This window comes from Protopterus annectens, chromosome 8.part0, assembly GCF_019279795.1.
Source record: "Protopterus annectens isolate FY-2018-M chromosome 8.part0, PAN1.0, whole genome shotgun sequence".
In the NCBI taxonomy this organism is placed as follows: domain Eukaryota; kingdom Metazoa; phylum Chordata; order Ceratodontiformes; family Protopteridae; genus Protopterus; species Protopterus annectens.
This window is the reverse complement of record NC_056741.1, coordinates 949,982,989-950,005,748: the sequence shown is the minus strand read 5'-3', so window position 1 is coordinate 950,005,748 and position 22,760 is coordinate 949,982,989. Positions and strand designations below refer to the sequence as shown.

General features: G+C 37.8%; 1 protein-coding gene across 1 annotated transcript in view; it reads right to left on the bottom strand.

The window, feature by feature from the left end:
• The window catches only part of LOC122808363 (unconventional myosin-Ie-like), a gene marked incomplete in the record, with an annotated part of 1,223,059 nt that overhangs the window by 599,835 nt on the left and 600,464 nt on the right, over window positions 1–22,760 (bottom strand). Inside the window, 2 exon segments of the mRNA XM_044079330.1 lie at window positions 13,657–13,738; window positions 14,869–14,954. Of these exon segments, the coding sequence (XP_043935265.1) occupies window positions 13,657–13,738; window positions 14,869–14,954 (168 nt within the window).

Sequence of the window (22,760 nt, the reverse complement as noted above, 5' to 3'; positions counted from 1 at the left end):
TTTTTAGAAAGATTTTTAGTTGCTTTTTGAAGAGTGGTAATGATGACTGAGATGCAAGTATGCTGGGAAGTCTATTAAAAGCTTAGCCCAACGACGAATAGTATGCGGATTAAAGGAAGCCACAAATAGGAACGTTGTGGTCAAGGCCTAAACAAATAATACAATAGGAATGAAAATCTCTATGGGGAACCTTTTCCACAGGTAAGACAATTATTAACCTTTTCTGACATTCGTTCAGGCAAGAAAAGAGGATGCCAATGGGGTACTTAGCTGCATGTTGACTTCAACTTTGTAGTTGGAAACAAAAAAGGTAAACTGCCGACCGGCACTCATGCAAGAAATGCTTCTGCTTCGGGCTCCGTGGCAAGGAAGACTGAGGAAGTGACATTGGCTGCCTCCTTTTGTATTGGACGCCCTGACATCCTTTACAACCAACAACAGTTGATGTCATTTTTACCTGCCTTTGGTATGCTGGCCGATCGAGGGCTACCAGGAGCTGGATAACCCATTGGTTAGGACTGCAACAGTGAAACACGAACATCTACACATATCAATAGATTCAGTTCACAACAAAAAGGCACATTTTATTTTTTTTCTCATGGATCATAAAACATAAAATACTAAACATATTTTAATAACATATGAACAAAAACTGTTACCGGTTTGTCACTGAAAGTGATATTTTTGAGACTACATGATATCTGGGCAGAAAAAATTACTGGAAAATGTGAATTAGTACTCAGAAATTCAAGATGCAGTTACTCTATTACCTATGCATCTAAAATTACAACACAAGTAAAGTTTAAAATTGAACATGTACATTTGTTGTAAGACAAAACAGCAGAAAATCTCAAAAGTTTCAAAGATGTACTCCTACAGTGATAAGCATTAGGCAACAACAATGGGCCTACATATGACAAGCTGTCAAAGTTCACTGTAATTCATTTCCATTAGGGGTAGGTATACAACTTAATTTTTTGGCATTAATGCAGCACATGTCTGCAATGCATCTATAACAACTTATTATTACATCAGAAGCACAAATTCTATACAGTCATTCAGAAAATAGAATTTCTTATCTCAGTGGAAACAAGTCATGATCAAAACTACTTGTACTGATGAGCTGCAATGTACTGTGTTCAAATTTAGTACTGAACAGCATTTAAATACTTAAGCATACAATGGTAGTCTTAGGATACTCGGGCATAAAGTGCACCTATCATAATTCCCTGAATGTTTTATTATGAACTCTCAAAAGGGGACTGCCATATGTGACCATTTTCATACAGGTACTTAAACCCATGGTTTCAGATGCAGTGGACAGTGAAAGTCTGGCTGTTGACTTCAGAATCAGATATATAGCTTCTGTTCAGGATGAAGAATGCAGCACACGTCTAAAACATAGTATAGCAAAATCATACTATTTATGTTTATATATGTATATGTGTGTGTGTGTGTGTGTGTGTGTGTGTGTGTGTGTGCATTCATTATTTATATTTATCTTGAACAGGGATGCTTAATGTCAAATAGTTTACATTTTCATTTCCAAAATCAAACTTGCATGCAGCAATACACATTATATGAAGACAAAGCAGTGTATGTCTTTATACTTTAAATCACCAACTATATTCTGCAGCACAGAGTCATGACATATTTTCTGAAAAATCTGGTTGAAATTTTCAAATTGTTTAGAGGTCTGACCCTATATTGCTAGACATCACTAGTAGGCCTATATTAATATGTGGCTGCTTTTTTGTCTGTCAGTTTGCAACATATACAGTCAATATTTTTCTGGCTGACATACTCCGTATATATGTGAATCATAACTGCACTCCGTGAAATCAAAATAATTATTATTTCACAGAAAAATGAATACTGTCTCTCATTTTACTTGTTCACACAGACATGCATACATTTTGCCCTATGAGCGATTACCTCATTTAATGAAATGCATATGTCTGACCATTCAGGAGTCTTATTGTGAAAACTGTACAAGAATATTCTGAAATATTACAAAAATGTTGGCATTTATTGTAGCCATCAGAAATTGATAAACTACAACATCTGTAAAGTATTCAATTTAAAATAAAATTTCAGCTATTGAAAACCTAATTATAGTATTGTTACAACTTTAAGGTAGAAAAGCATAATTAATTTTGTATAAAAGTGCTATTTTATTCTTTTTTTAAATGAAGTGACATAAAAATGGTAGAGCATTTTTTCATGAAATTTCAAGATAACATACAGCTGGCCTGGTGTCTTTGAAACTATGAGTATAATTTAAGTATTTTACAGATAATTATTCCAGTGTTATTTCATGCAAATTTATGACAATATGTCAAACTGTTTTTAAGAGAAACAATTGTTTATATACAGAACAAACAGTCAAAAATAGCAGTTTGGAGACAATACTTTTGGAAATGATCAGCAGTAAATAGTTTATAAATAATAAATGCCCCTTTCAAAACAATAAAAGCAGGACCTATAATGCCACATCGAACTAAGATAAGTATGAAGGTTAAGAAAACACAAATACTACAATTCAAGAAGCCAATGAAGTGACATCTTTGAGTACTCACATACAATCAAATGTGAAAGGTGAAATGTATCTGGTCTTTAGAACCAAATCGGAGCTGGACAACTTGTGGGCACTCATCCCTATTAATGGTCTAGAAATTACTCATTCATTTCCCAATCAGGTAAGTTGGTTGATCCACTGGAATGTTTTTTTCAACAGTGATCCCAGCTCATAAGACATTATAAATAAATTTATATGGTCATATATAAGGAAACTATAGAACGGGTAATTATCAGTTAATGATTTAATATTGCCAAACAGTGACTTCAGTCATAGCAGTACAAACGTACTCCATTCAATACAGCACAAGAGGAAGTAAATATGGTCAATATAAAAACAATAGATACTGTGTATGCAGTTTCAGAAATACTTGTACATTAGATACTCAACAATCAGAAAACAAAGCAGTACTGCACAATCCGGAGAGTGAAGACTGCAAACAAATTAAACAATTTTCAGTGTGAATCAACCCTAATCAATCAAGTAAACAAAGACATAAAAATGCTTTCTATTTTATTTAATTTGATGCCAGCATGTCAACCACATTTAGAAAATATCTTAGTCCAATCCTTTGTTAACTCCATGGCATGGTTCAGATCCTGTAAGAGTCCAACAATTTCACACTAATGCATGAGAAAATCTAACTGAACACTTGCCCACTGGAATGTATAGTTTTTTTTTGTACTACACAAATGGAAGTCATCCTCCACCAGAGTCAACTACATGGCTTCCTACCCAAAGTCCTGCTTGGAGTATAGAAAAACACTTCTGAATGAGTCTGCACATCATCTTTCCATGTCTTCCCTGCAAACTTAGCCAAACAAGATCTCAAAGAGGAGCACTGTAATGGGTATTATATAGCTAATATAGCACAAATTCATCAGTACTGTTTTTGTCCACTTTTCCTTTCTTTCTGTTAACTCCCAATGTCTCCAACACATTGCAAGAGTTAAGGAGGTGTAGCATCAGCTATCCATCCCATATTGTGTCTCTTGTGACTGTGAGAAGACAACACAACACTTACCTAAAACATGCAGCAAGTTCTGCTTTATTCACTCTATCAATTTACTCACATTTATCCCAAAATCAATAATAAAAAACAGTGAAAGAACAGAACAGAATGAATGCAAAGGTGAGACAATATCACAAGCTTTGCCACTGGGGGGAAATACAAATGTGAGCTGTCAAGTGGCTAGTTTTATAACTATGAACTTTGCTTGCTGGGACCAAATACAATTTGAACCAAGACAAGAGAAAAAACGCTGCAGAATCAGCAAGGCTCATAGGTATATAAAGCTCTGTCTCTGGTGTAAGGTAGTAGCACAAAATGTAACAGTATATGCACCTAATTAAATACAAATCAATAGAGTGGCAACCTAGGTTTGGAAAAATCAGACCTATCAGCCTTTGCAGCCTACCAAGTTCCAGTAGCTACAGCTCATTAAAAGACGTACACTATCTTAGAAGATGTTTCAGCTATGATGTACACATTTATTACTAAGACTTTATGCTATATCCCAAATCATAAACGTTGACAAATGAACCTTCTTCATTTAGAAGTTTGCTTTTATTCCCAGTATAGTTTATTACTTCTCTACCTTGCTTATCTATTTATTTATGGTAGGAATGCTACATCCATGGGCCAGCTTTGAGTTGTAGCCTTATTAAAGAGCAGAAGTAGTCAATTAAAAAGTTATTCAGTACACATAAGTACTGTGTAACAGTACAATCACAATACAATGACAGTTTAAAATAAAATGGTACATAGTTCTGTAAGTAAATAAAAAAAGCCTCTTGTAGTGCTAGAGTTGGTGTTTGCATATGATCTGGGCTGCAAACACCAAGTACTTATACTGGCACCTGAGTATGATTCATTCATGAATATGGCTGCTAAAATGATTTTTGAACTGGGGAATAGTGGGAAGGAACATGATGCTCAGTGGGACTGAGTTCCATAATTATGTCCCCAGGAGAATGCTTCTGTGAAGCATTCAGACTAATACGTTTAGCTAGGAAAAGTGAAGAGGTTGGCATCTGATGAAAGTTATAAAGGAACCTAGAGGAGACAGTTAAAGACGTCTATGTATCAGTAACAATGCCAGTACTCCTAGTGTTAATTGGTACAGCTTCTGCCTTGGTGAACCTGACACAGTGGTCAAGAGTCTTAAATCTACAGACATTGTTTAGTCAAACATGGAGTCTATTACAGCTGATGGAGATCCTGCAGGCATTAGTCAGGAGCCATAATCAACTGCTGGGAGAAATAATGCTTTTTTGTGATGCTGCTTTTTGCCTCAGATATTACCAGGTGTGACATTCTATGGTTGGTACCTAGGAATCTGTTTAGTCTAGTAGTTACAAAACGGAAATGTGAGAAGAATGCAAGCTGTCATGTGAGATGAAAACATGTTCTTAAGTGCTGCACAGAATGCAAGGACACCTTAACAGTGAGGTAACACCAGCATCTTGGGGCTTGAGATAAGCATTCAATGGATGCAATTTACTTGACATTTGTTGCTAAACCAAGTGAATTAAAGCAAGTGAACTATCTTGAAGTAATTTGTAGGTGTAGAGCTAATCCAGGAAAGGGGTTAATTCACAGTGCAGATGACATCACAATTAGTACAAAATAATTCTGCAAAGTTAGGCAGTACAATCATTAAGTATCAGAAAAAAAACAGTAAGGCACACAGTGTGTCTAACATGTTGATTTGTGGAGTAGAAGGGGTGTTGCACTTTATCAAAGGCTTTGGTTATGACAACAAAAGACTATATACCAGAGGGTTAGATTTACCTGTACTAGTAAGAATACGGTTAGTAAGACAAAATGTAGTGGGTAAAAAACTGTGATCTTTCTAAAGCCATGTTGGGATTTTGGGAATTTACGCATTATCACAACTACGTTCAAAACCTGTCATCATTATTCATGTTCATTAATGTAACCAGAGCACAAACTGTTATAATTTGCAGACAAACGACTCAACCCTAACATTACAAAACCTGCAAACATGGTGGGTAGGAGGTAAATGCTTACATATGACTATTAACTCAACTTACTGAAGTAATCGCTTGAGTGTTTCTTCTTCTGTGGTGGAAATCTTACGCCTATCTCTGTCAATATGGACTAAAAGCACTAAGAAGGTGGAAATATTAACTGAACAAATTAACTGTTTAGGTACTAGCATTAAATCTGACCTGTTATTTGATCAGTATTCTGCTTCTTATTATAAGGTGTTTACTAATGTTGACCAACAGGTTGATGCCGTTAAAATTCGGAATTGTAAAAAAACATTCTGTCTACCCTATTCCTAGGTCATTTGGGATAGCCAGTGTCTCACAACTGAGTCACCAATGACTAGTATGTTTGGTTTACTGCTATGTGATAGCCAGACTTGATCCTGTTTTGTCTAACCACACTACAGAGAACGTATTTCAGGTTTCTACTGAAGTTGATGCTGAAGTGGGCACCAATTACAACTATGGTGAGCGGTTATTTGCATGTGATGACCCTTTAGAGTTTTCACCCCTCCACTGCTCAGAGAGACTACTGAGCAAGAAGCTGCCCCATGTGATGGATTCGCACTGGTGCAACACAGTTATCAAAGGGGAGAGGTGTGAGGGGGAGTGGTAGTACAGTTTGAGAATGGGGTCGTTGATCCAAGAGGTGGCAACATCCAGATTTGCTTGTGATAAACAAGGTCAGGTTTTGATTTCACATCATGGACTTAATGTTTTTAATTATAGAAGTATGTTTCTTACTGATACACATTTCAATTTATTTGACATAGGTTTTACTTTTGTTCCCTTATATAAATTTGACATATCAAATTATTTGCTAGAATTTTGATCAATTATTAGAAAATTACATTTAGCAATTCTTTATGGGAACAAAACTGACTGTTGTGACCAGAGTTCAAGAAAAAAATTATTTATACTCTACCAATAAATCCCTGGTGAATTTGTTTGGGAGATTTTACGAGATGGATATTTACCAGTTATACCAGACACTGACAATTTTTTGGCTATAACTTAAGCTGTGATGAAAGGTAACTGTTGCATGAATTGAAGTGATACTTCCCTAAGAATTATGAAATCAGATAACGGTGGGGGGTTGTTTTGATGGATTCCTTTGATTATTCCAGTAGGATGTTTGAGCTATTACTCAACATCAATATATTTGTGCCTATGTCAATTAATGTTGCTTACACATGTATTTGGAAGGACTTTCTTAAATGGTCATATTCTTCCATTATTTAATTTTTTTGCTATAGAGAAGCCTAGTGTTCCAGCTATATTTGGCATCCCAGTGGTGCACACGGATTTCTTAAATCTTGTTGCTTTTACTGCAATTGTGTTCTTCATACTTTACCTTATTTTTGTTGCATGCTCTTAAGTGCTTTTATTCTGTTGCATTTAATACTGCTTGTTAGTAGCCTAATTAAATTTATCTATTTCTCAGAGGTACAGGCAAAGACAAAAGGCCTGTGGCTGACCATGTTTGCCGACAACTGTAAGTTGGGTGCTGTCATTGACTCCCCATACGATGTTAACATACTGCAAGAGGGTCTCACAGCAACTAATGACTGCTGCCAAAGTCATGGCCTCAAGTTAAATGCAAAAAATGTATCATCATACCATTCAGCAAAAACATGCCCCTTACTGATTACCACATCAATGGCAACCCCCTAAGCACACAACCTGTGGTGAGAGACCTGGGCATTCAGGTTAATAACAACCTCACATTCTACCATCATGTAGCGGCAGTGGTCAGAAAAGCCTTTTACTTGGTTCATCTCATAGGTAAAGGGATTGCATCCAGAAAAAAGGAGGTTACCTCTCTATACTCCTCCCTCATTAGACCGATAACTATTTATAATGCCCTATTTGGTATGTACCTCTCCAAACATCTGCACCAACTGGAAAGGTCACAGAAATATCTCACAAAGAGAATCCATGGCCTCCAACACCTGGCCTATGCGGACAGGCTGAAATCACTATCACTCTACTCAGTATTGCATAGATTGCTCAGGGGCGATTGGTGTCTCACCTACAAGGCAATCTCAGACCCTGCCCTGCTAGAGACGCTTCAGATCCATAAGTCTAACTCCTCATGCATTACCCGCTCAAAAGACCTGAACCTAATATGTGACATTAACAAAACCTGCTGGAGAGACAGTTTTGTCTCCCAGTGGCTGCCCTGTCCCTGGAATAGACTTCCCATACACCTTAAACAGAGCAGCTTGCTGACCCTCTTCAAGTGCAACCTTGATGAGTGGATGGGAAACCACAAATTTGTCCCAGGGGTTCCACCTGTGTCTCTTACTGACAGGGGTGGCAGGTGCTGACTGAGGTTTCTTTTGGGGGATAAACTCTTGGCTAGGCTTGTAAAGGTCCAAGGGCCATTAGCCTAGTAACCTTCCGATGATCCTATGAGGCACTCTTACTGCTAAATGTTCTAAGACCTGCTTCTTAGCCGTTTATACTGATCACAAATTGAAACACTTTGTGAATGTTTTTCCCTATAAACTAAGGGACTCCTGGGACTTTTTGCGACATTTTACTCCAGAATTGTATGTTGATGATACATTTTTTGTCTGTAATGATTTGGTAGATCTTTTTGGTTCTATTCCATTATCTGAAGGTATGGTGAATTTGTTAGTAGCATTGCTTATATGTAGCTCTTTACTAGGTGATGATGATATATTGATGAATCCTATGGAATTAATCCTTAACTTTCTATACATTGAAGGGGAGCATTACAAGCAGATGCAGGTGGTGGCTATGAGTGCAGTGTGTGCACCATGGTATACCAACTTGAGAATGTGGGCATGGGAACAAAACACATGTTCAAGTTGCAATATACTGAGTGTTGGTTATATACCCATTACCTTAACAGTATTTTTATTTTATGGAAAGATACTTTGGATAAGTTAGATGACTTTATTTGTTACATTACATCTAAAACATAATTTTTAAGATTTATGCATACTATCTCGAAGGATTCTTGCAGTTATCTACAAGAAGAATGGTAGTTTTGAATCTACTATAAACAGAAAACCCACCTTCTTGCACCTTCTGTCCCAAAAAAAGGTAGTTAGTGAAATGGCAATCTGCTAGGCTCAAGAATGATTACAGGTGACAGTGTTTTTACTGGAATGCTCATATTATTTTCCAGATACAAGAAGTTTAATCCAGTTTTAGGACAGGGAACAGTTCAGAAGGGTTGCAACCCAACAACAATAGGTTTTAATAGGGGTTTGGTCCTCAAGTACCACCCCTTGAAAAAGGAAGTTATGAACATTATTTCTAAATACTGGCCCATTTCTGACTCTGATAGTAATATTTCAGAGGTGGCAAAGTGAAAACTACTTTTTGTTCACAAAAGAGGTAAGAACGTTAAGGGTATTCTTGAAAATCAAATCATGTGTTGCAGAATGTCAGTTTCGATCAAGGGTACTAGAAAATGTGGACAGTGCAGTTAATGTCCTTTTATATTGAAGAACTAATTTACTGAGTTAAGAGGTCAGTGAGGCAGTTTAGACTGGCTGACAATTGCAACTGTGCCACTATGGATATTGTCTACATTCCTGTTTGTAACCACTGTAACATGTTTTATGTGGGTAAAATAGAAAAATCTTTAAGTAGATACATCTATGAGCATAATTACAACATCAGGATTAGAAATGTGAACAATGCCCTTTCTAAACATATGACTGAGTGTACTAGCTATAAAAAAATTATTTGTGGTTTTGGAGAAGGTAGGCCAGAATCCGAGGGATAGACCATGGGAAGCGGTGATTGAACAAAGAGTACTGTTACGGCAACTGAAACTCAATGCAGTAAATCATCCTGGATTAAATGAAAATATCTCTATTGTTTGCGCGCTTAAACTTCATGATTTGAAATTGTAAAATTTTATTTTTATGTTATTGTTAGAGTGTGTATTTATGACTTCAGTGCTTTTAAATTATTAGGTTGGATTATTTTTATACAGTGGTTTATTATTACTTTTGTAATGGATATGACTGGAAGCGTTAAACAGACCTATGATGCTAGATCTCCAGGTTCTGATGAAGTTCAAGTTAATAGATATGGACAAAAGTGCTTAACTGCTTAACCTTTAATAAAGTGTGGCTTATTATGCCCTACTTCAAACTTCTTGGGGATTTTTGTGGCAGGTTTTGTCAGTTATTAGAGATCCACTGCCTCTTTACAGTTATTCGTTTGTGTTCACTTGTGATCTTTTTGCACAACTTTTCTTCCTAATACACTATTTCATAGCATAAACTCTCTCAGGTATTAAGGAGTCTGGCCTGTCATGTTCTACATTAGACAGCTTAAACGTGAGAAATGAGTTTATTGCATTAATTCTGAGCACTGAAGAATTATATCATTAGGTCATGCTGCCAAATGCTAGGAATCTTAGCATGAAACTGCACTCATTGCAAGCATTCCTTTCCCTGGAGGATGCTGACATTTGTGCAGTCACTGAAACCTGGTTCAAAGCTGTGGAGAGCACCCCAGTCTTACCAGGTTACTCATCCTGTTATACTTTCAGACGACAAATGGAGGGCTACAAAGCCAAAGAAGGTGGAGTTTCAATATTTATCAAAGACATACACACCTTCAGCTGGTCAAATCGTATGACCCACAGGAGACAGTTCAAGTGCACTTAACTGTTGACAAAACATCTATTCGAATCATAGCTCGCTACAGATCCCCAACCATGACTCAGGACGCCCACTCTACCTATCTGGACTTACTTGGATCCATCAAGATTCAAACTCTACCCTGACCCTGGGTGACTACTACTACCCAACCATAGAGTGGAAGACCTACTCTAGCCCAAACATGAACTCTCAGAGATTGTTCAACTTTGTCAATGCCAATGCATTGGATCAGCTGGTCAACACCCCCCTATGAGAAGTGAAAACATCCTAGACCTTGTCCTAACCAACACAAGTAGCCACTGTAGCACCCTTACAGTGTCATCCTCCTTGGCAAGATCTGACCATAAAGTGATCACTTTTGAAGTCACCATCTCCCCTGACCCCCCCCCCCCCCGTCAGAGTCAAATTCCAAAGCTGACTACAATCTCCTGAGAGCAGGTATAAACAGCTTCACAGCCACCATCCCTTCAGCTGGAACTAGCACTAATGTCCAAGCCTACACCAAAACACTATATGAGCACCTACATATCTGTATAGACTCAGTAACACTTGACAGTACCAAATCATCTTCCTCAAGGAAAAATAAACCTGTCTGGTAGACAGCAGCAATAAATAAACTCTATAATAAGAGGAAAGAATTGCTATCCAGGACCAAGAAGGAACAGGTGCCAAGTTGGAAGCAAACTCTCCTTTGTCTGAACAAGCAAATAAAGTCACTGTTGAGATCCTCTAAGGCTAACTTAGAGTTGAAATTGGCCACGTCCACTAAAGACAATCACAAGGCCCTCTTTACATACATCTGCAATCTCAAATGCAACACCCAAATCTGCTCTGAACTGGTGATAAATTACACCACTTACACAAATGCCGTAGATATAGCCAACCTGCTGGCAGACAGGTTCAGTGAATACTTCACCCCCCCGTCCCCCCAAACAGTAAACCAGGACAGCCCCAACACCTGCCCCCTTCTCCTCATCACCAGGCAGCAGGTCTTTAATGCCCTCTCAAAGGCAAAAAATACAGTCTCCATGATACCCGACAACATCCCAGGTTGTATTGTACATGAATTTAGGCATGAGCTCTCAGCTCCATTAGGAAGCCTATTCAACCAAAGCATGAGCACTGGCTTCATCCCAGCCAAATGGAGGAATGGAGGACAGCCACTGCCATCCCTCTACACTCAGTGCCCACTGACCCAGGCAACTGTATGCCCATCAGCCTAACTAACCTGATCTGCAAGGCCATGGAATGCATTACCATGGACCTTAAAAACAAGGACATTGGTAACCTCCAAATGCTTGATCCCACACAGTTTGGTTTTGTCAAAGGGAGATCATACCTGTTAAACTTGGTCGACTTCTTCGAAACAGACACCACAGCCCTGGACGAGGGGAAGACTGTGCACACTGCCTACCTTTGCCTAGCCAAAGTTGTTGACACTATTCTCTACTCAGGCATAATAGATAAACTCTCCTAGCCAGGCATCAACCCATATGTTACCAAATGGGTAGCTAACTGGCTCACTGATAGAACCCACTCAGTCAAAATAGGGGAAGCCTAATGAGCGGTGTACTCCAAGGATCGGTCTTGGGGCTTCTACTGTTTGGGATATACTTTGCTGAGGTACAAGCCAAAACCAGTGGTCTGTGACTTTCCAATTTTGCAGATGACTGCAAGCTGGGTACTGTCTTAAATTCCACTAGTGATGTGAACATCCTCCAAGAGGGCCTTACCCAAACTAATGAATGGTGCCAGAAGCATGGCCTCAAACTAAATGCCAACAAATGCATCATTATCCCCTTTGGGGAAAATATCATCCCCACTAATTATCACATTAATAACAATGTACTAAGCATGCAATCCGTCATGAGGGACTTGAGCACCCAGGTTGATAGCAATCTGACTTTTGACCACCATGTTGCCTCCACTGTACAGAAGGCTTTCTAAGTGGCCCACCTCATAAGTAAGGGTATTTCATCCAGGAACAAGGAGGTCATAATATCCCTGTACTCCTCCCTTATCAGATGCATTACTGCATACGATGCCTCCTTTGGCATGTACCTTGCCAAGCACATGCAGCAGCTGGAGAAACCACAGAGGTTCCTGACCAGGAGAATCCACAGTCTCAACACCTATCCTATCCTATACAGATATGCTAAAAGCCCTGTCTCTCAACTCAGTCTCATAAAGATTGCACAGAGGTGGCCTGTGTTTGGCATACAAGGCCGTCTCAAACCCAGCCTTGATGGAGTTGCTGCATATCTGTAAGTTAAACTCCACAAGCAAGGTCTCAACCTGGTCTGGGACATTAACAGAACTTGTTGATGGGATAGATCTGTGCCCCAAAAACTCCCCCTCCATATCAAGCAGAGTACCTCTCTAGCCCTCTTTTAGAGGAACCTGGATGACTGGATGAGAAACAGAAAATACACCCCTGGGATCCACCTGCATCTCTGCTGGACAGGGGAAACAGATGCTGACTTTATGGGAACATGGGTGAAATTCTTGCCTAGGCTTATAAGGGCCTCCAGGCAATAGCCTGGTATCATCCTATGAATCTACATGCAGTAATCTGAGAACTTTGAAAGACTTCAGTGCAGTTTTTTTAAACGTTGAAAGGCAATTTTCACATCAAGTTTCAGCTTCAAGACCCTGAACGCATTATGACATTTGTATGGAATACAGAAGGAAAAGTGGCATGCAGCCTCAAACATACTCTGGAAGGAAATAACCTGTCCCACCGTAAACAGCACAGGGCCATATTACATAAGGAGCTAAAAATCAAAGGTGTAAGGACCACAGGTATAGTTTGAAAGTCAAGGACATACAACAACAATCCTCAACTGAAATGAAAAAAAAGAGCACAATGCAGTAATTTTAAAATTGTGGTATCCTGGAATATTTCCCCTACTCTGTGGTAGACAGATCCCAGAGTTAATATACATAAGTAGTAGGGGTGTGGGGACACATCATTTCATATTGGTTATACAAAAATGCTTTAAAAGTACATCAGCAAGGTTCACAATTTGCTGTTTTTATTAGAATTGAATTTTCTAAGTCTCAGGAATAGTAATATTGGACGTTACACATCTGCTGAGGAACCCATGGGCACATCACAGCTTCCTTCCCTCCTGCACTATAACAGCTACAAGTTAGATGTACAGTGCAATGGGGCAGAGAGAGCAGTGCAGTGTCTGACCATATCCCAAAGTACACACTGTTTTATATGGTTCTAATACCAGTGATGTCTGCACTGATGACAGGTCACCTTACCACTCATTCTGGGATGTTAAAACCCCATCCTCCTATGGTTGTCACTCTTACAGGCAGTAATGATAGTAGAACACTATAAGGTCTGTTTTCTGAACAGATTTCTGTACATTAGGTGAGATAGTATGCATACGCTACCTTAATTTTAGCACCAGCAGTTGTGGGACGTCCTTTCTTATCAGCATTCAGATTTTCTGGAAACCGATCCTTAATAAATAGACTGAAGAATAAAAAAGAAAACAAGTAGTTAGCACAGATGTTTCAAAGTCATATTCATCTCAGACCTGGGATACTCAGCGAAAAAAATAGCAGAAAGCACTAATTTCAAATAAGATGCCCAAATTTGCTGTGAGTAAGGGGCATCCACAAATTATGGAGAATGGAGTTTGGTGCAGTTCTCTTTTATGACAGACAGCTGTCTTAACACAGTTGCATATATAATGTTTAATGAAACAAAATAGTCAAGCAAAATGCGTTTCAAACATAATATTAAAATGACGTGTTGTCAAAATGGATTTTAATCTGTTTTCTTTCACTCATTTTCTGATATCCACTTAATCTTATTCAGAGTTACTGGGAGCTGTCCTGACAAGCAGTAAGCATAAGACACAGAACCAGTCCAATACAGGACATCAGCTCATTGCAGTTTTAATTTCTTTGTATTGCATTATTTTTCTTCAGCTACTTTAGAATAGTCAGGCAAGCAGGGGTGTAAATAGAAAGAGATTCCATATCAGCAAGCAACAAAATGTAGATACTCAGTTCCTGATGCACTTATCAGAAAGGTTTGCATTCAGAATCTGCAATTTATTTTCACACAAATGCCAACATAAACATATTACTCCCTACACTGTGTTAGTCTATCACTTGTGTAAATAATCACATGCTAACCACTTAGAAATCTAGAAGTTTCCCATACTGTGATTCTCTAGGCAGACAACATAAAAAACAAAAAGACTAAAGACTAGACGTACAGGTGAACACCGAAAGTAACACATTTATTAACAAATGCCACAAGGGACAAGATCTATTAATACTTTGTACAAATGCACATTACCAAGCATCAATATAATACTCATGACAAAAGTAAAGGTGGCTACTGGCCCCTTCCCTCTCCCTGCCTTGTGAGGACAGAATGTGGCTACACTGACAGTTTTCATGGAAAAAAAAAGTCTGGTAATACAATGAGTAATGGAGTTTGTGCACTGTTGCTTATTCAGTATAATGTAGAGTGTATGAAGAAATGCAGTCTGAAGGTACAGGATACTCGCAAACTCACTTCTCTTGGGGGGGGGGGGTAAACTAGAATACAAAGATGGCAATGAAAAAGTTAAAATCTAATATACTCACAACTCGCTGCTTTGCATGAGCTCTATTAAGTCCATAAATAAAACATCTCGATTCCGTTCACAGAATCCACCAACATCATAAGACACCTGTAATACAAAAGTTATATAAAAAATGGGCTAAAACATTTATATTACAGCAGGATTAGTTGAAAGTAAAGCTGAAATCAAAACATTATACTACAAGGCTGAGATGAGAATAAGTAAGCTCATGTAATCATGCTAACTGCTCCATCTAGTTAAAGTATCATGATTTGGTATCCAGTACAGGGGAAACATGGAGCTTTGCATTTAGCTACTGACTTAAACTGGGTGCAGCAAAATTAACCTGTCAGCTGACCCATTTACTGCTGAACATGCCTAGCTTGACAAACAATGGCATAAATACAAACCTGAACGAAGGGGTCTCTTTCAGCAAATTAAATGTATTATCTCAGCTAATGGTACTGTAAAGTGAATAGTTTCCATCTAGATAGTTTTTATATATCTTTACACCTACACTTATATTATGCGCGTGTGTGTCAGATAATAAAGTTTTCTGTCCATATCAGAATTTTGGAAGATGCAGTGAAGTAGCCATCATTTATAAAAATATACATGTTTTAATCAAGGGTCTGACATACGGATTTTGGCCTCCCCTGAACATATTTTAAAACTCAGTGGAGACAATACAATCAAATCCAAACAGCTGAAAACAAGACTGACATTTCTGACTTTTATATCTTCTTAATGTAATACACAAAATTATGATCAGACGGCCAAAAATAGCAGTTTGGTGAATGGCTAAGAAATTCACCTCTTGACCTTCATTATCAAGGTGAAGCTCTTGAATATGAAAAAAAAATGTTAAGACTGGTGACCCATCATAATCCTCTATGACAAGAAGTGAAAAACATGTGAGGTGAACAGGGCAAAACAAAACCATGCCATGCTACACTGTATTACAGGCTTAATCATCTTATGTACCTTATGTCTGGCTATGTAAAATATGCTTGATGAATGTGTAAAGAGAAGTGCTGCTCATCACACACAGCAACAGCAAACACATCAAGATGGCTATTGATGTGGCATAGACTTCTTTCTGGAAATAGTTTGTATTTTGCAGCCAAATTCCCGGCCTGCCGGAGTACAGAAATTACATTACCTACAGCAAACTGCAAAGTGAAAATCTGAAAGTACCTCAGTACTGTCTCTACAGTACATAGGGTCAGACAATGGGAACACTACATTTCTGAAAACAAAAATGAGCGCACATTTTCAATGTTAAGTTAATAATAATAATGAGCATTAAGATATTAATAATTTAACAAAGCACATATGGATTGATTTGGGAAACTATGTACATGTATGTGAGCAAATTTCATATAAAATTTAGGCAAAGTAAATGCTCCAATCTGATGGTATTTGGAAATGGACAGCTTAAGTTTAATAAAATGAAAACTGCTTTATTCTACAAATTATGAGTCAAAACCATAAATTACATTTGCTTGTGCTGAATTCTGCATACTGTATTTTCTGCCAACAAAACCCATCTTCATCTGTCACATTCCTTCCTGTCAGTGACTGGCATTAAACCTGGCCTCCAAATTTTGGCTTGCAGGTGATGAACCACACAGCAGCTTTGTGCTGCTTTTTTAGGCTGAATGTGATGAGGCTAATGTGCTCCCCAGTGAAAAACTTCCAGTAGGTCTCTCTCAGGGGTGGGCACCAGTATGTCTGTTTCTTCTGAGCTTCTCAGATTCTATAAATGAACTTGAGCCAATATTTTTGGCTTCCTACTTGTCTAGTTCCTTTTCACAGACTAATATGCCAACAGTAACCTTACAAGGAGCATACTGCTGCCGACAACATAGCTGTATCACAGAGGCACACAAACTCCCTCATTGTCATAAAATTGTAAACTCAGGAGAATGTTTTGGTTAATACATCTGAACAAAGCTGCATAGAAGTTATGGACAATACCTCTGGACTGCCAAACTAGGACAGTAGTCCTTTTTCTCTTTTTAGTTATAGACACAGCACACTCCTTAGCCTCCCTTGGAAGGGTTACAGCAGAATGCTGGAAAGAGAATTTCAAACAAGAGTTGAGCCTCAGGTTCCAGAGAAACGATGTTGATTCATTTCTTGCTTTGGAACAATGGGTTATTTATTTATTGATTTTTTTGGACGAACACTGTTGTGGTCAGAGTTCACTAATCCTGTCTAAATGCATAGACTGGAACATCTTCTGGAAAGTGTTACAACAGTCTTAAGTTCCTAGGCTACTGCTACATGCCACTTGGTCTCAGTACTTGAGAGAAATATGAGCCTACACCTTGTCATTGAGACAAATATAGTCATGGAGAGTGTAGGACAGCCAAGAGTACCTTTTTTGACTCCCCTCCTGTGTGTGATTTTCTTGGGACAATTTATTAAGGCACAGCTGAAGTCTGTCTGGGACAGAATTCATTTTGGGGAAGTGAGGATTGTATCTCTGTTGTGTGTAAGTGATGATATTCTCTTGGGTTTAAATGACTCGTCTCTGGCATGCACTGGATTGATTTTCTGATGAGTGAGAAGGGGACAGAGTGAGAAATAGTGTCTCCAAAGCAGTGTTTTTTTTTTTCCAGAAAAAGATTACTGCACGCTAGGAACAGTCACTGAATCCCCAAATAACTTAGCCATCTTGCAGGAAGGTTTGTCTCAAATAAATAAATGGTGCCAAAATCATGGACTGAAACTAAATGCCAAAAAACTGTATCATGTGTGAAGTCGTCTACCCCTGGGAGCTACCACATTGAAAATATGTCCCTAAGAGCTGACCCAGTTGTTTAGGATTTGTGGACTTGCGTGAACAGTGATCTAACTTTTGACCAACATGTGTCTATTGTTGTAAGAAGGTCCTTCTATATTGCAGAGCTTTATAATCAAGGGGATTGTGTCTAGATCTAGGGATGTCACTATCCTCCTCTACACAGCCCTCATTAGGACAATTATTGAATATAATGCCCCTTTGGCATGTATCTGTCTAGACACATGCAACAACTGGAACACCCACAGAGATATTTTACTAAAAGGATACAAGGCCTAAACAACATGTCCTTCATTGACCAACTCAAAAGCCGTATCACTATACTTGGTATCTTACAAACTGCTAAGAGGTGACCTGTGTCTGGCATACAAGGCATTCTATAACCCATTACTGATAGATTTACTGCACATCAGCAAGTCAAATGGCATCAGCAATACTTGGTCTAGGGATCTAAACCTCTTCTGCAACATCAACAGTTTGGAGGGACAGGTATATCTCACAGAGGATACTACAGCTGTGGAACAGACTGCTAATCCACATAAAACAAAGTTCATTTCTGTCCATATTCAAAAGCACAAATTAGATCTATGGATGAGAAATAACAAATTTACCCCAGGACTGCCCCCTGTACTACTAATGGACAGAGGCAGCTCCTAAATGCTTTATCACATGAATGAGTCCCCTCAAATTATGCATGGTATGATCACAGTTATTCTCATTAGGGGTAATATACAATTATCAACCATGGGATGGGAAACACCAGTCTATCACCAAATGGGATAGGTTATTTCAAGCCAAAACGGGGAAATTGGCTAGGCTTAAAATTGCCCATAAGATCTTTAACACCTTCAAAGCTGATTGCAGAATCCTACAGTTACTGACAACTAGTGCTGAAGGGAGACACTTGCTAAAGGATCCATTTTCTGTTTTGGATCCCCATTTTCCTTAAGAACTAATCTGTATTTTTTGCTCAGAGAGTGTTCTGGATCTACTTTGTTAATCATCAGATGTTTTATTTCTGGCCCTTGAAATCTGGAAGCAATGATGAGGAGCACTGCTTCAACTAGCCAGGAACATTTTCTTCACTTGGGAACTTGGACTTTTTCATTCAGTCTTCTTAGCTCTTCAAGTATAATGGAGCTGAACGTTTTCTAGTTTTAATTTGTTTTACCCCTGTCCGGTCTGTTTTACATACTGATGTTTAACGTATCACTGTATAATCAATGCATCACTACATGACTACGAAACTTATTTAATTTTATTTCACTTCTTTTAATTTTTGGCAATTTTGATTAACAACTGGATCACATTACATATATCACTACATTTAACTGGTTTTACTGCTTAACATATTCTTAATTGTGTTAATTCATCTGTTTAGATGGATTTGGTTCTTACTGAGTTTTGCTTAAGTTAGACTGTCCTTATTTCATACAGACTCTGTTGCTTTACCTTGCATCTCATTTATATTCACCAGTCCTTACCTATTCAAATGCTTTCTTTACTTTTCAGTATTGTTTTCTTTTTAACCTTTATTCTGTTATACTGATATGATACTCTGCATATTTGTGATTTTTGTCACACTGACACTGTCAAGAAATTCTGTTAATTAAGCTAAAATAGAGATATTTGCCATAAAATACAGCTGTGGTTGTGAATATTGCATCATGTAAAATATATACTTATACAATGAAAAAATGTGAATGGTTTTTGAATACATGACCGTTTTAAGCAGAAATGCATTAAAATGTTGAAAGTAATCTGGTGCCAATTATGTGCACACATCTGTAGAATCTTTATGCAAAAAATGCATTACCTTAGCTGGACTCACCCCCACCCCATTAAGAGATTATAGACACAGAAAAAGTATCATCCAAATGTTCAAAGCTGAACAGGAAGGATGGTCTTGGACTCTCTTAAGCAGAGAGAAAAAAAAAACTGTTGATTGACATACTTCCTTATTTTGGGACTGTGCTGTTGGATAGCGATTTAGACAGCATGACCTGTGTAATTTTCACAGGTAAAATGGAATTCAACTACTTTCTGGACCGCTAGGGCAAAGGTAACTAACTTGAAATTTATCACACCCCTAATTAATGACAGAGATGGGTTTAGCTAGGCTATTAGTCAGGAGTCTATTTCTTTCTTTTTTTTTTAAACACCTTTACTGAATTATCACTTTTGACACAGACAAATTTACATTTATATAAATGTAATCAAACTGTATTAACAAGTTCATGTTTACAACCATTATACTTCACATATATTGATATATATCATATAACCTAAGTAAGATTACATAAATTATTCAATTCCTGACTTTGTTAAACCATCACTTACAACATAGCAATCATACATTTATATAAATGAAAACAAACACCAACACAGTCCTAGTTCCAAGCATTTTACATCACAAACCACTCTGACACACTCCTATTTGCAAACATTATACATCACTTATAATCTACCAATCATTTTCAGTAAACATTACATAGCTCATTTAAGTCCTGCCTTCTTTTAAACCTCATTCCTCCCCTGTATGTATTGCTGCCACAATTTCCATTTTTTCCTATGTAGTTTGCTCCTACCCTTTTCTAAAGATCTCAATGCCAGTTGTTTTATCTCTGTTACTATATTTGCTACTTCTAGTACAGTTGGTTTAGATTTTGATTTCCATTTTCTAGTAATTGCTTTTTTGGCAGCCGCCATAATTAGACACAGCAAGTCCTTACCATGTCTAAGCAATTCTAATTCTGTATCACAGCTCAGAAAAATCATCTCCCTCTTAACACCTATCTGTCCACCTAGCATCTCCAACAGAGCATCCCACAGGGAATCCATAAAATATACCAACTCACAGCACTTCCAGAAAATATGTCCCCAATTACCTCTTTCTTCCCTGTCACACCTCCAACATTTGCTCTACCTGAGGAAAAATTCTTTGGAGTCACTTAGGGTATAAAAATAGCTATGTAAGCTTTTCCAAGCAAAAAATCCTAAATTGTCTAGATTTTTTTGCATATTTGGGAGACATACATATACCCTCCCATTGTTTCTTTGTGAACTGCTTATCCAGTCTCTCTTCCCAATCCTTTCTAACCTCCTGTGATGATTCTTATAGATATCATGCAATATTTTATATGCTCTACTAATTATTCCTTTTTAATGGCAGTTTCTGTTTTAGAGTCTATTAAAAACTCTACCAGCGCTCATCTTTCATTTAGGACCCCCCCTTATTTCTTTCTCTTTGGCTATACTCTGATATCACTCCTTGATAGGGAAAGCAATCTCTAACCTGCAGTTCAAATAAACTCTTGGTGTTTTCCCATTCTATCATCTTTCCAACTCTAGTCATTTTCTCCCAAAACCTTGGTTCCTTTGCCAGTTTTCTCCAATAAATTCCAGCTCCCTCTTGCCTATTGTCTATACCCCCAATTGAGGTAATTCCTATCGGCAGAATCTCTATTCTCAATTATTGTGTTGGCTTAGTTCTTTGGATACTTTATGATACTTTATGAATATAACATTCAGTAAGATTACTGTTATTCTCTTTAAAGGCCTGCATCCAGAATACCAGTCTCTCTCTGCTTCTTGAGCTTCTCCCTGTTTCATCATCCCTTTCCACTTTGACTTATAGTTTTCTGCTAGTGCTGTGTAGAGGAGTCTTAACTGTGTAGCTCTGAAATACGCCTTCAGATCGGGGAATCCCAATCCACCCTGCTCTACTGGAAGAATCAACTTATCCAACCTGAATCTTGCTGTCTTCCCCTCCCAGACAAAAGTCCTTCAGATCTTTATTAATTGCTATACACAACATCTCCTCTGGCTGATAAAAATATGCATGACCAGTGTATAAGACTAATGGGACTAAAAGCATTTTAATTGCTTGTATCTCACTATTCATATCCATGTAACAAAGCTTCCACTTTGTCAGTTTTTGTATTATCTTTTGTTTAGTCTCTTCCCACATATCCTTAGCTGCCACACCAGAATACTTTTTAATCCATACTCCTAAATACTTCATTTTATGTCTCCATAAATATGCATATTGCTGAACCAATTCATATATGGGTACATATTGCCCTTGTTTTAGCTTCATTAGTTTTGTATTCTGAAAAGATATGAAACTGTCTCAAAATGTTACACAACACTGTAATGTCTCTTTTTGGTTGAGTCAGATATAAAATAATATCATCTGAAAATAGAGTCAGCTTTTCTTGACTACCATACCAATTATATCCCTGAATCTAAGTCCCTTATTTTCTTTGCCAACGGTTATAAATATAATTCAAATAACAAAGGGGAAAGAGGACACCTCTGCCTGGTTCCTCTGTTCAAGCAGAAATTATCTGAGGACCACACCCACTTTAAGTTTTACCTCCAATCCCTCATATATCCTCCTAATCAACCTTATAATTTTTCCAGGAAATACAAATTATTCCACTGTCCTACTCATAAAGTCCCACCTTACTTTGTCAAATGCTTTCTCTGCATCAAGATTCACTAACAACAATGGTATTTTCTTGCATTCTGGTTCCCTCTGGATCACCAATGTTCTGTTAATGTTGTCAAATGTTTGCCTTCCCTCCACAAAACCACATCCACATCTACTAATTTTGGCATCTCTTTTGCCATTCTTTTAGCCATTATAGACATGAACACATTATAACCATGGTTTAGTATTGAAATGGGCCTGCATGAAGCTGGATCTGATGGATCTTTACCCTCTTTAGGTATTACAGCTACCGCTGCTTTCTTGCAGGATGTTGGTACTTCTCCTCCTCTTAAAATACTGTTAAACAAAACCTTCCAGATCTTTATTAGTTTTTTTCCCTCCTAGCTTCCAGACTTCCACAGGAATATCTATCCAATATTCCTGGGGACTTCCCTGTAGATTGGTTGTACATCACAATTTTTATCTCATCTCCTCCTAGTCTAACCGTTAGTAACTGAGCCTCATTTAACTCTAACCTTGGCATATTTAAATTCTGCCATAACAATTTCTATGTGTACCTTTTCTTGATTTCCATATTTCTCTGCTTTATACAGACTTTCATAGAATTTCTGAAATATTTATAATATCGCTACAGGATCTCGTTACCTTC